Source organism: Ambystoma mexicanum, chromosome 12 (assembly GCF_040938575.1).
Source record: "Ambystoma mexicanum isolate Mex_15411 chromosome 12, UKY_AmexF1_1, whole genome shotgun sequence".
Classification (NCBI taxonomy): Eukaryota; Metazoa; Chordata; class Amphibia; order Caudata; family Ambystomatidae; genus Ambystoma; species Ambystoma mexicanum.
Window position 1 is genome coordinate 802,516,986 of NC_090936.1, and position 15,702 is coordinate 802,532,687.

The 15,702-nt window shown below is 38.7% G+C and overlaps 1 protein-coding gene across 3 annotated transcripts in view; it reads right to left on the reverse strand.

The window, feature by feature from the left end:
- The window catches only part of PPFIA2 (PTPRF interacting protein alpha 2), a 2,558,488-nt gene that overhangs the window by 1,016,745 nt on the left and 1,526,041 nt on the right, over window positions 1-15,702 (reverse strand). For all 3 annotated transcript variants that reach the window (XM_069629312.1, XM_069629311.1, XM_069629313.1), the window contains one exon: window positions 2,610-2,831. In XM_069629312.1, the coding sequence (XP_069485413.1) occupies window positions 2,610-2,831 (222 nt within the window). The remainder of the gene's footprint in view (window positions 1-2,609; window positions 2,832-15,702) is intronic.

Below are 15,702 nucleotides of genomic sequence, written 5' to 3' on the forward strand. Positions count from 1 at the left end.
TGTCACCTCTCTCTGTCTAATGGACTGCCTGCAATGAGCACAATATGACCGTGCATGCCTCATTATGTGGTCCAGGGATCCCTCCCAAAGAGATGTGCCGATAGTGCATCACTGTCGCAACAGCCTGTTAGGGCAGTGCTAGCAAGAGGGGCCTGCCACTAACCACAGTTGCTCATACCACTGTTACTGATTGGGCAGGCTGGACATGTGTGGCAGTTTTGTCACAACATGCCCAATGTCTCTGCTGTGCTGCCCCCTTGCACTGATGTGATAGGACCATCTGATTCCTACTCACTACCATGGGATGAGGTGTAGTGGCTGAATGGTCACCAGCCGTCTGTGTGGAGGCATGGTGCATGTTTGCTGGGTACACATTCATGTGTTACAAGCGCACCTGGTTCCTCATGGCCTTCGCCGCTAGGGAACGGTCCCTGCCCTTTCTGCCTCTACTTTTCCCTCTTCCCATAGCTGTCTGCTGTGGTGTTTCCTGGTGGCAGGGCAACATGTGAGCTTTGTAGGAGAGTTGAGGCCATCACTCTGTGGGGCCTCTTCTGTGATTGGCTTGTCCACTCCACCAATGGTAAGGCGATGAAGAGACTCCTATTCCACTACTTCCTCCTAAACATACCTCGCCCGCTCAGATAGGTCCTCCAACTGCTGCAGCACCTGCAGGAGCCGGCCCTCCCCATGATTCTTTTTCTCATGAAAACCCCCAACGTTATCAGAATTATTGCTCTGCTGGGTCGAGACAATTTCCTCCTATGTGCTCCACAGACAAGAGGCATCCCAAACTCCTCACTCAAGGAGAGTGCCACAGCCATCCTCTCATTCCACATGATTAACATATGCTTCTGAAACTCCACTGTTTTTGCCCCTGTGGGGTGCCCAATAGAGGCTCTGCCTATCCTGCCTTTGTGATGCTGTCTGTTATAGGCCTTCCCTTCCATGTAGCTGTGATTGTATCCTAATGAGGCCCTGCCTACCCCTTCCCTCTGTGCTACTTGTCAAAAGCAGGGGCTCCTCCAAACACCCTGATTCCTCTCTGAGTCATGTGGTCTCCCCCATCACTCAGTCTCTCCCACTGTCTCCGAAGATCAGTGATGGTGTGTGATATAGGTACACAGAACATACAAAGAGCCCCCCCCCTTATTCTTCATGTTGGAATCCTCCTCCTCCTCCTGCGAGGATACATGCAGCTACCTCCTCCTCCCCTGTAGCCTTTCTCCAGTTCCCCTGATGGTGTTGCAAGCACACCATGACAATTTCCACAAAAGGCAAATGCTGAGAAGCATGTTCACAACCTAAGAACTCAATGCATGCATTAAATGTAGCTGTACTAGAGCCAGAGCATACATCCAAGTTAGCACACAATTGAACAAACACGAGAACAAACAATCCTACAAGTAAACTTACTCCAAAAACCATAACACTACTCTACTACAATATTATGCTATTTCTTTGTTCCGTTTTTTAATGTATACTAGAGTCATAATTTTTACTGTTTATAGAAACATACATATATACACAAAACACCTTATACTATAACATATACAATTAATAAGATCTCAGATTAATGTCTGGCATTCAAGTAAATACAGTGCACGGACAACAAACTTGGGAAACTGGGAAAGTGTAAACTTGTTTTAATGTTCCTTTAAGGTATGACACTGTTTTGGCTTTTTAAAAACTTTAAAGGGAAAGGCACTAGAGAAAAGTGCAAATGTGTTCTTCTTTTATCTGGGGAAACTAACACAATACACTATCACACACTGAACGAACACTAGGCAAAAGGGCATCCCACTATCTAAAATAACATGATATAGGCAACAGGAAACTATAGAAAAGTCCAAAACAAAACAGTTAACAGTCCTCAAAACACTGTTTCAAAGTTCTGAAATTCCTCAAGCACCATCCAAGTGTGAGCCTGCCCTGTGTACACCCCCCCTCACAACCTGGGAAACCCAACAAAGCAATAGGAAGTGAGCTGGGCTTTATGTATGGGGGGACACGTCCTTCAGGAGATCCATGGACTATAATTGGCTGATGAAACTTAATGTAATGAATCACATGAGAGGACTCAGATTAGTTTGAAGAAACTGACAAAACACAATGTTATTCAACTTGATGGGATGACAAATAATCACGAGTCACAGAAACCAAGTTCATTAAGGATTCGTCAGCCACAAAAAAACATTTCCCATTCCCCCCATCTGGACCAATGTTCACAGAAAGATGTGCCTGTAACCGTAGGTTGGTCTTTCAGAAATTTGTTAAGGCCCAGCTGCCAGAGAAAATCAGTCAGTATTGATTCTGTGTCCATCTACCGGTCACTTTACCATCACTATATGGACAGATCAAAATTGTTCTAAAACCTCAAACCCAATGTTACATGCTGATTAAGTAGGTATTGAGCTCCTGTTTTTTATTGTAATACATTTTGAACATTCTTTATTGAGTTTCAACTGATTTTGCATCTTTTTGTAAACAATACAAAAGATCAAATTATCATATTTTGAAAAGGATGTTGCTTCTTTTTAAAACCAACAATGTAATTATTCAGAGGGAGTGCACTGAGCCATTAATGTGAAATATAAAGAGCTATATCTTACCTCTCTGATATCCCTCTGATACTTCGTGCTCAATTCCTCGGTTTTGGTCAGATCCTTTCTGGCAGTCTCAGCTTCCTGTTCAACCTCTCCCACTCGTGATGACAATGCAGCCAAGCGCTCCTTCATTTGCGTCATTTCATAGTTTTGCTTTTCAAGTAATTCCTGAAGTTCCACTACTTGGCTGGTTTCATCATTTGAATCTATAGATCCATTAGATAAACGCTGAATGGGAACATTAAGACAGCATTTTTAGTCTGCATACGACGTTTATTATAAAAACATGACAGTACTTTTACAAATCTATTTAAAAGTAATTTACGGATTATCTTATATTATCTATGTACCTGTTAAAAAATGTTGCAGCTATGACACTGATTTTGTATTGTTATGTTAATGTTATGAATTGTATGTCAATATGTGGTTTTTATGGTTTGTATACCGAAATACATTGTTTACTACGAAACAATATCTATTAGCTATGTCTGCAAACACACCAGGGGCCAGGAATGAGGGTGTTCACAAAGTTCTCATTACAAATGCAGTCTTTAAAACTGTTTGACACAAGGGACGATACACAGAAGCCAATCATCATACTGATAACCTTTCTGAAACCTCTGTAAATACACTCCTGCTCTTGAAGAAAATCACTTTTGGAGAGCCTGTCTTCCTTTATAAGGATCAAATGTGTTCATTAACTCATTCATTCATACATTTATTTTTCAGGAGCAATGGGATTTTATAACAGCACTTCAAAGCAATGGTGGTTCTGATCTGGTCTCATTTGATGGAATGCACGAATTCCGGTTCAAGCATGGCTCCAAGCACTAATGGAGATCCCCTAGATATTATTAGCAGTCTGTTAGACTGTTTAGGTAAAAACATTGAACAATCAATGACTCCACCGTCGCCTATTTGCAGGCCCAGGAACATTTGACCACTCACAATATCCTGAGAAAACACCAATCTAGATTAGTACAGTACAGAAACAACTGCGCTGGATCTAAAAAAGAACATCCTGCCAATCATGGATCAAGGTGGCACTGCCTTTCTGATGTTATGCAACTATCCGGTATGAATTAGGTCTGCAATCCTTGGCTAGTAGAGCGCAATGGAAGCAGTTGTCATTGATGCAGAACAGGACACATATACCATTCTAGGGATAGAGGGAATGGAGTGTACGTGTAAGGAGAGTTTCATACCTGCCTTCTACACACAATGCATAAATATTTTGAAATAAAATAGGAACTAAGCTAAAGGTTCTAATAGAAAATACAAATTACGTAAAGAGGAAGAATTGTAAATTCGACTGGTCCATTACAACAGATGAAGTAATAAGAACAACATGATATGGTCAGATTGTGTCATAAGGAAAAGTACAGAATTACCAGAACTGTATTTGACTCGCTTCCCAGGGAAAAAGGCTAGTAACAAATGATATGTGCTTCAGATTTATGTCTTGCTAACTAATAAAATCCTATGTATAAGGAGCAGAATTAGCTTCAATTTGGCATATTGTAGGTTTTGTCAAGACCAAACGGAAAATGAAACACTACCCCATCTGTTAGTATACTGTATTACCTTAAGAGGCCAAAACATTGAATACTTTGGAAAATATGTATCTAATCGTAGCTGGGTATTATTTGATTGGCTATGGTTTGAGATGGTGCATGGTAAAATGTTTCATTCAAATTAAATATCCTCAGGTTCTTAAGCATGTTTGTAAATAATTAAGTAGAATATTTTATCTGAGATTTGAAGATATACAGATGGTATTATGAATAACTTGATTGGAATGGGATCAAATAAAGGTGATTTTTTGAGATTTCCTTTAATGTGTTACAATATTGAATGTATAATTATGTATTTCTATGTATCATTATGTAGGTCTACATACTTGTATGTGTTGTATGTATTTTATGCAGTTTTATGTATTTCTATGTGTTTTAGCTATATTAGGTTTTTAGCGATCTTAGCTTTGATATTTGTTCATCCATTTTAAGTACATTACCTAAAATGTCATCATGTTGAATGTTCCAAAAAAAATGTGTAAATGTTTTCTTGATAAAAACCAAATACATATAAACGAATAAATAAAGGAGTAACAACAAAAATAAAGGCTTAAGAGAGCAATAGAGGAAAGAAATAAGAGAAAAAAGGAACTAGGAGAAATAAACATATGGCATTGTGGGACAGCGTGTGAAGGATCTGCATGCTTCCTTGCGTGGTGATCCACAGGAAGTTGGTTTTAAAGATAACATTGAGTAGGTTCTTGCTTCCTTTGTGCAACCTGTTTTAAAGCAAAAGTGGGCATTTTTCAACTGCATGTCTCAGAGGAGGATGACTTGCAGCAAGAAGTACTAGGAGGTGGGCATGTGCAAATATGCAAGGATTCTGAAAAGGGTAGTGAAATAGAGTTTGTGAAAAATATGTACAAGGAGGAAACAGAGCGAGATGAATACAAAGAACAATTATAGAAATAATTCAAATATCCCCAAAAATTCGAGACAAATGAGTTGATAAGTGGAATACACTCACAACATGAGGTGTGTGGAGGTGAAAGAATGTGAGCTGTTAGTGGCATGAACATAGAGGGATCGATTGGAGAGAAGGGTACAGGTGGAGACGCAAGTGACAATAGAAGTTCGAGTCTGGAGAAGAATGAGTGAAATGTTGCAATGGATTAGACTGAGCTGCAGATTAAAGGTGATCAATGAGCATGAGGTGGGAAAAAATACCTTGATGTGAGAAGGGAACTGTAAGAGTGGATACCGAAGATTGAGTAATGGGGAAGTTTAAAGGAGACTGGCAGGAACATGGAATCATTACGTATTGTAGAGCCAGTGATGGGGAAGGAGAAGCAGAGGTGAGGGGACACCATGCAAAATATGTATGAGAGAAGGAGTGGTGGAAGTCAAAAGAGAATAAGATTTGAAAAATACATTTGGAGAGATGGGTGAGTGAGAACGCAATTAGAGATGAGCACGGCCCTAATATAGATAAAGCTAAACAGAGGTGAGAGGTAAAGCAGGAGGTGAGAGACAAAGAGAGTTATGGGTGATTGAAGGAGAGTTGGGGAGGTGAAATGAACATTTCTACAGAGGGCAATAGGACATAGGAAGAGGTAGAGGTCACTGGGGGAGATGGTGATGTGAGAGTGTTACACCATTGAGGGGGTTTCAGTCACAGACTGCAAGGCTTCATCTCTGCCTCCCAGCCCAGGATCTTTTTTAAAATACCATCCATATTGAATCTTCTGCTAACAGCAAATATACATATGGAAACAGTACACATGTCGAATGGAGAAGGAACAACAGGAGCAGATCATGATATATGAACATATGTGAGCACTGTGTTGTAGGGACAGTAAATAAGAAATGCTTGCAGAGACGTGGCTCAGCATTGGCAATACCCACTGAGCATGCTGAGATCTGGCAACCAAGCATCTATTAATTAGGCAATAAAGGTTACTGTTTAAGCAAAAGGAGCTATTTGGACCCTCCTTTGGAAATATGTGCTTTGCAATTCGTGAACCATGAAGCTTAGCGTGAGTCAAACTCCAATGATTTGTTTGCCAGCAATACATGAAGTGTGGTCTGCCAGACAGCTGCAGAGTTGGCTGCAAAGCAGACTGTATATGGCACTATTACAGAGCCATGGCTCCAACCACCTTTCTGGTGATAGTTTGCAAGAAGCTGCCCTCACATTTGTGGAGGGGTCTGATGGCATTGTTCACGTCAGGTATAGAGAACGACTATGCATCTGTTATCAGCATAGCTTCAGCTGCAAAAAAAAGCCTCCACAGTTTCACTTCTCCACCTCCCTATGGGGATGGGTATCTGAGGGTCCACGGACCCACTGGGCTATTTCATGAAAATACCCCTACGCATAGGTGTACTGAATGTCCTCCACCACATGCTAGCGGGCATTCCACTCGCCTCCCAGGAGTATTTTTCTTCGTCCAACTACTCTCTGAGTGGAAGCATGCATGAGTGTAAAGTGAATTCAGACATTTGCACTGAAAATGCAATCTTGCAGAAGAGAGAGGATCCCCTTGCTAATTCATGGCTGCAAAATTACATTAATGGGTAGAGCTGTGTCCCAGGTTTTGGAACATTGTACGATATCCAAGTGCAAAGGGAGCTCAGAAATCAGTGGAAATGACCAGTCCGCTTCCAAGACACCTTTCCTAATTTGGAGGTAGGATTGTTATTTGGAGGGTCCTATAAACATTCATTTCAACAACAAATGCAAAACGATAGAACAATGAAGAGCATTTATAGTGAGTTTGTTTGATTAGTCTTTTCCTCATGTTGCCATTTATGAGCAATGCAAATCCCAATTTTAATCATAAATGGCAGCTTGTGAAGCCCCTGTGCTGAGACAGTTGTGTGCAGCCAAAGTTAGAAGCTTAATTCTTTGGATTTTCGTAGTCACGCGTGATGTCCCAGTTTATGGAAAGCCTCGCCTGCTCTTGCAGGTTTTGAAGCTGGGGATGCTCACTGTATGTCACACTGAACTGTTATGTAGATGTATATTACCAGAGACATGTCTGTGTTACATCTTGCCAGGCCTTCAGTGCGTGCTGTGGATTAATTGTTTCTACTAACTATATATAGTTTTATATATATTCAGTAAAAAAACTTTGTTAAAGGGACGTTATGGTTAAGTTGGGCTACTAAAAACCTATGAAATTCAGTAAAAAAACTTTGTTAAAGGGACTTTATGGTTAAGTTGCACTACTAAAAACCTATCAGATTCAGTAAAAAAACGTTGTTAAAGGGATGTTATGGTTAAGTTGCGCTACAAAAAACCTATGAGATTCAGTAAAAAACTTTGTTAAAGGGACGTTATGGTTAAGTTGCGCTAATAAAAACCTATGAAATTCAATGAAAAAACATTGTTAAAAGGGACGTTATGGTTAAGTTGCGCTACTATAAACCTATCGAATTCAGTAAAAAAACTTTGTTAAAGGGACGTTATGGTTCAAAGTAAAACCGAAAAACCCCTGAAATTCAGCAGTTATGGTAAGATAAGCAACCATAACTCGCGCCACCGTGCACTGCTAACACTAACACCCAGGACATCAAAGATGACATCACAAATGTCATTGATGACATCACTGATGACTTCACATGTGCATTTACTTTTCATGAAAACTCTGTAGGAGGGATTCTAATAATGTTGACCAAAAAGTGTAAAGGATCATTTGAATAAATATCATGAGCTAATTAGTGCATTAAGCAATGCATTGATATAAATAGCATTCTATTATGAAGTTCTATCCAGTATACTAAGCAACACATGCAGAAACTTAGGCAGTGTGTGCAGTATACATGATGAAGGTGCAATATTCATAATCTTGCCATGTAGAATAATGAAATGATAACTGCTTTCTTATTAGGGTTTTGCGTACTGTGAAACATGTAATAAGTAGCTAATAAAACCCACTTAATACATAATTACATTATTACAGACAAAACACAAAGAGACAACAACACATACAAATATGAGTATATACAGGGACAGAGAAGTAAGCAAAAAAGCAGAAGTAGTAGCAGAAAGAATTCATAACCTAACTGATTATCTTTATGCAGAGAAATGATTGCTCTGTTTCAAAGCTGCTACTTACTGTATGTATGTGTATCAAATGATGTCAGTGAACCCTAAGGAAAGGAGTGTGAGTACAATGTATACACATATGAGCATATATAGGGAAGGTATAGTAATAAAAATAGAATTATGAGAAAGTGCTGATAACTCTAATGATTATCTTCATGCACAGAATGGATTGCTCTCTTTCAAGTCTGTGTCTTCCGCTATATATATATATGTTTCATATGATATGACTTGACCCTAAGTCTACAAATATAGTACCTTTTCAATTTTTACTTCCTGACTGTTACTGAATAAAACTATGTGGCTTAGATATGTCAGTAAAGGAAAAAAAGGGAGAGCCAGCCGTGTAATGTCATCAGTGATGTCATCAATGACATTTGTGATGTCATCTTTGATGTCCTGGGTGTTAGTGTTAGCAGTGCACGGTGGCGCGAGTTATGGTTGCTTATCTTACCATAACTGCTGAATTTCAGGGGGTTTTCGGTTTTACTTTGAACCATAATGTCCCTTTAACAAAGTTTTTTTACTGAATTGCATAGGTTTTTAGTAGCGCAACTTAACCATAACATCCCTTTAACAAAAGGTTTTTTACTGAATTTCATAGGTTTTTAGTAGCACAACTTAACCATAAAGTCCCTTTAACAAAGTTATTTTACTGAATTTCATAGTTTTTTAGTAGCACAACTTAAAATAATAACTTTGACTTTATGTACATGTAATATGGAACATACTGAACCCTTTATATTGAATTTGACTGTCCGCGGACATGTTCGAACAACAGTACCACCACCTAAAAACTCTGGGGGGGTATGTGTAATTGTTATATCATAACATAGGAACATTTAACAAATTCACAAAGCAGCACACATACAAAGTATATGTAGTAATACTTAAGAAATGTAACCCATATATGTAACACACTAACCATTCATTTAAATACAATATGTTCTAAAATGGAATATACCAAAAGAAGATAAAGTGGCTTCCAACATAATAACCTCCCAGACACTCCACAACTAAGAGCAAGACCATACATATAGACTACTCATCACATACATTCCTGAAATAGTAAGTGCACTTCATTTTACTCATATATTTATAAACTTTCTGTATTAGATAAAAAAAATATATTACTTTTTTGTTTTCTCACAGAAATGTGTAGTACTCTGGAGTGGCTAGAGGAGCATTTCCCACAAGACGAAATGTCAGAAGATAGTGCACGTAATGGTACACACTTTACTATATGAACCAATTAATAAATATTATTTTGTATACATTTAACATATACTTTTTTTTTTTTTACAGACCATACAAAAATTGCCACTACCACAGAAAAAGAAGTGGTGGATAACACTCTGGCACACATTAACAAAAAAATGGACCAACTTATGGCAAATTTTAACGATTTAAAGAACTTTGTGGAAGATCACCTAAAACTACCAACAACATACCATTGTATGTGATATGGTGAGGGGGGACAAGTACTTGTCCCCCCTCACCATATCCCACTCATTTAACCCCAAACCCTCTCCATGGACCAAAACGTTTTGATGACATTTCCATCCCTTCTTCACCTGATCCCAATTATGTTGAAATCCCTAATTCTCCTGTTTTTGTTTCCGTTTCTGCCCCACCTTCTCAGTCATAAATTGTTTATATTTGTCAAATAAAGTTACTTTTTTATATTGTGTTGTAATTACTTTCAGTTCTTTGTGTTAAAACCAATTTAGGTGTCCACGGAGAGCGCGGTTGTTCGGAAATGTTCGTAAATAAACGAAAATGTAAGTGTCCTGAGGACACTATAGCTGTCCGTAATGTTCTCATGCAAGTTGAAACTGTTCTAAGAACACTCGTACTGTCCTGAAATGTCCGTAAATAAACGAAAATGGAGGTGTCCTTAAGAACACTATGCCTGTTCGTAGTGTTCGCTAGCAAGTTGAAACTGTTCTAAGAACACTCCTGGTGTCCTGAATTGTTCGTAAATAAACGAAAATGGAGGTGTGCTGGGGACGCTATGTCTGTCCGTATTGTTCGCAATTAAGTTAAACTGTGCTAAGAACAAACGGCTGTCCGTAAGTGTTCGTTTTATGTGTGACGCACTTTTAATTAGTTCAGGACCCAAACACTGTCCGTAGAACATCAACACGCATGCGCAAAAACAAATATCCGTACATTGGGTGTCCTGTGGATGGCCGCTTCCTTAGCGAACATGCTCACGAAGCAATCATGTGACCGCGCCCACGCTGATCGCGTGTTCTGAATGAGGACACTGTTCGTATCCCCAAACAGTTTAAAAGTACATTTCCAAGTAATCCACAATATTTCTCATTAAAAACTCACCATACCACAAATCCCACATACTAATTCTAAATTTCCACATAGTTTTTGTGACTTTTTTAACCTTTTTTGGTGTTCGATCTGTCTTGCGGACGGCGCGCATGTCCGCAAACCGCGTACAAGCACCCCTATAAAAGACCACGCCCTAGAGCTCATTCTCATTGTGTTTCTGGCTATTCCACACAGCACACTGCATTTTGCTGCATACTTTGCAGATTTTGAGATTTCCATCTCCAAGACGATGACATCTATGGCTCCACTATTGCCACCTGGTGCTACATCTGCCTCAGCACCACCCCCACCCCCTCCACCACCACCATCTCCCCAAGGGCCTGAAGAGGAGAACAGGAGTGAGGATACACAGGAGGAAGAAGAGGATGACGAGAATGAGGTAGAGGAAATCCCTACTACCCGCCCTCGGAGTGATTCTTGGGTGTGGCAGTTGTTTACCGTTCATGGGGATGTTCCTAAAGCTCGTGCGAACCGTGTCACCTGCAATGAGTGCAAAATGGTACTCAGTCGCGGGAGGCATGGTGCGTATAGCTTTGGGACCACGACCATGAAGCGACACCTGAACTCATTCCACGCTGGGGCCATTCGCCAGGTTGTACCTTGCGAAGAGCGTAGTAGGTTGATTGCCTCTACTTCATCCTCTGTTTCTGATCCTGTCACCACAAGGAACACCTCTGTGGGACAGCGTCTTCCTCAAGCTGCCTCACAGGCCATACAGAATCCTGATGACCCTTACCTTTTGAGGGTCACAGTTGTATGTATGTACTGTGACACAGTACTCTGCAGGGGGGAGCAACTTCAGAGTGCTTTTGAGACTATTGTTTCAGAGCACGAGAAGACCTGCTCACTACCCAAATAAAACCCACTCTACATCTTCCTCTCTCAGCTCGCCCTTTCTTATCCCTGTGGTTGGTGTCTCCCCCTTTACCCTCCTTTCCCCTCCTCTCCTAGTGCGCCGTGTATAAAAAACTAAAAAAAATACAAAATAACAAAAAAAAAAAAAAATAAGGCTCTTTTCAGAGCCGCCTTTCACAGTTAAAAAATAGAAGTGAAAATAAATAAAGCAGGGCCCTTTGTATATCTTAAAAGTCCGCGGACAGTTCACGAACATAAAAAAAATTGGGGTGCTACCCTGTTGTAACCATTGCATTTTTCTCTGGGAGCAAGTGGTGGCTCTGAAAAGAGCCTTTGGGAGGGGTTTGTATGTCAAAAATTATAAATACTTAACAGCTACTTCAAAATGGATGCTGAATTTCTAAAAAAGGTCGCAATGCATTTTGTACATTTCTCAGAAAAATCTGATTGCCAGCATAAGTAAGATGGGCTCCATCTCTGTGAAAAATGTATGTACTACGAAACATAATATTTTCATTGTGAAAAGAGGACATGCCAAAATCTCTTAGGAAGGCACAAATAGCCTTATTGACATTACACCTTTCTTTCTCCATTTGTGGACCCACATGAGAAAGAACAAAGCCACATTTGTCTCTGCGTAATCTGTGAAAAAATTACTTTGGAGTTTGGAAACATGTCCATGATCTTCTGAAGTCCTTCTTTCATTGCAAATTGCAAATAAATTCCAGACACATGTCCTAAACTGTTCCCTCCACAATGAATTACAATTATGTCTGGATGTTCCTCTATCTTCAAAGTTGCACAGAGAGGTAGTAAGTCCAACCACTTCATTCCACGCACTCCGTGCCAGTGCACTTCCACATGTGGGAATCCAAGATCTATAGATACTCCACAGCTTTCTGCATGCACCTTCAACCAATGTATCCACGAGTCTCCCAAAATCCACACAATCTGTTTTTTGAAACACTCAGCCATAGCTATCTGTGCTTCTCTCAGCAAAAAAAATATCTGAGAAAACCTCTCCTGGCACAACACACTCACTAAACTTTACTGACCAATCCCTTGCTACATTCAATCTCATTTGCATGCCTCCCCACCCCATATTCCCCGGATGTAATACGCGGTGTCCTAGACCTACTGCCATGTCCGCGAACATATCGTAACATTGACAGCCCTTCTACCATTTCCACTTCACTCTCTGTACCATTCCCTCACTGGATGTAGCTAAGAAATCACATGACCATCCACCAATCAAATCCAAGACCTCTACATGTAACTGCATCATCATAGATCAGCACTGCAAATGTAAAGTGAATCTCTCGGAGTACAAGTCTCATACCATTGGCAAGCACGATCTACGAGAAATACTATACAAGTCTCCAAGATTTCTACTTGCAGCTTCGTCCATATCCATATGCTTGAACACAAACTACAGGTATGCATATTTTCTATACAGTACATGAACACATTTTCTAACCGACTTTTACCTTGTATAATCTGTAAAATGAATCTACGATCATTTTTTCATTGTCCTAAAATGAACTGTGACTTACAAACCTTTATACCGTTTAATTTCTTCATACACACACACACACACACGCAAATAATGTTAAACCAACATTTTTGAAATAAAATATATAGACTACATATAATCAAACAAAATTACATGCACACTCTATGATCAAATCTCAAACAATAATATTTGTACAAACACATAATTGGTTTTAATTTTTTCAATTTATATAATTACTTATATTTATATAGGACAAGCAGGCTATGACATTGACTCACTATTACGTGTAAAAGCAGGCTATGACATTGACTCACTATTACGTGGAAAAGCTTAGTTACAGGAATAGTGGCATACAGTGCTACATTATGAATTTCACAAGCCATAGTAAAGATATTTTCTTTCCTACAGTTAGTCATAAGATAGTTGTAATGGTTTTGAGGAAGGCGCTGAGCATTTCAATTTAAAAAATCTATGTCTAAATTAAAAACAGTGCTATATACAAACCAAATTACTATCTCCTTTCTTTTACAATTGCAGTGAAGACCATTCTCCAGAAAAGAAGCAGCTGAATTTGAAGTACAAAGAACAAATAAGAAGCAAACTGCTCATTTTAGAAAATAAGTAAGTAAATTGTTACCATAATATTTGAATTATTACTCAAACACACTGTAAGGTTAATTCATGCTATTGCTGTGCCTAAAAATAGAGATTCTGCACCATTCTGACCAAAAATCCCCCCGTCTCAAACAGTGATTTACTGGCAGAATGGCCCACAACTTCCTATTTTCCGACACACAAATTACCCAACTCAGCCGCTAGAATTTAGATGTTGTAAAACAAACAACTGTTTTAATTGTATAGCTTTAGATATACTATTTATACGTCTCCAAACTCTCGCTTACTTTTTTCTGTCATCTGAACCCCAGTTTAGTAACACATTAATTCAAGAATACCCATCGCTAGTAGTTGTACTTCCCAAAGCACAATCACACACCATTACATACATCTTTATCATCTTACTCAAACACTCATGCACACAACACACATGCATTCCAGAACACCCCAACCCATACCTTCTGTATTTTCTTCAACAGACCCTAAAGAATGCCTACCAAAAAGCAACTCTGTAGAAAAGAACGCAGAAGTAGAGCAAATGAAAAGAAAACTCTCCAAAATAAACATCCATCTATAGCAGAATTTGTAAAAAAAAGTTGAAACACAACAGCTAGTACAGTCATGTAGTGAAACAGAAGAAGTTTCTAGTACAAAACCTTTGCCTCCTCTATCGAAAAGTAAAACAAACCAAAAAACAATTAACAGAAAATCAACTATCACTACAAATAAAACTTCTTCTATAAATCTTGATGTAGTACAAAGTAAGCATACAAAGAAAAGTATTTTAGCCAAAATGTTCTGTCACAAAGTCCTTCAAAATCTTATGAAAACAGGAGAGAAACCAGGTTCAACAATTCAAACCTATCGTAGAAAAGTAATCTTAGAAGTGTTGATAGACAGTGCAATTCTTCTCAAAGAATGTTATTTATTTTAGTGTTAAACAGAATAAAACCACTAACAAAACTAATAACTAAATTACAAAAAAGACTTCTGAAGAAACAAAATGTCAACAGAAATAACTTCTTAAATATCTGTGGAGGTGAATGGAGTCACACTACAAGCACAGAACCATACTTTAATGAAGAAGCGTACAAACAAAAGCAAACAAATACAATTGCCATATATAGCAGTGGTCTAGGTTATGAACAAGTTAATAATACCATAATGGAAAAAGAAGTACTCCTTACAAAAACATGCCCTGAAAACGTAGATTTACCCCTCCATTCAACTGAATCAGAACATCTAGTATACAAATGGCCATGCACGTCAATGTGTAACATTCCCAAAAAAATGTTCAAGTCTTTACGCCAATTCCTCAATCAATATGTGAAAAGCAAAGACAAAATCAAAATTAAACTACTGCAAAATATGGATGCTTGTCCAGTACGCAAGTACACAGGACTACAAGGACATTCATTGGCCTGCATTACAGGACCTACTTGCAAATCAGCCTTCCATGATATCAAAAGGATATCAACACATCATGCAAGTATAAGAAATCTAGTTTATAAACTGTACTATGCTAAAAGTCCTGCTTTAGCACTAGCCAATTTAAATAACATTCTTCTAGATGGTACAGCAAAAGACCTACTAAAAGAAATCGACTATATCCAGACAAAATATTTTGGAAGTGAAACCCACTTACAAGATGAATTAGCTGTAAACCAAATTTGTAACAATTCTGCACATGGCAACTTTTCAAAACACACATACAAAAAAGAAATACTAAAATTTGAAAGTACTTCAGCTGAAGTACCAAACCACGTGTGTGTATGTTGCCGCAGAACTTTTTATAAAAGTAACACAAAAACTGTAGACCTATCATACAAAACAGAAGACAATGCAGAATCTAAATGGTTTGAATTAGCTCTCTACCATATAGCAGAAAACAAATGCGAAATAACTGACCCCATAATACTTTGCAGTTACTGCACTACAAAACTAGACAACAACCAAACTCCTTCACGTGCTATCACAAATAACTTGGAATTATATCCACTACCAAAACCCCTTCAACAACTTAATTTATATCAGAGCATCATAATTCAAACAGTGCACCCATTTCAAGCAATAATTTGCCTCCAACCAAAAACTGCAAAATTACCTCCCTCTGAATTAGTGAAAGGTATTCGTGGAAAAGTCGTG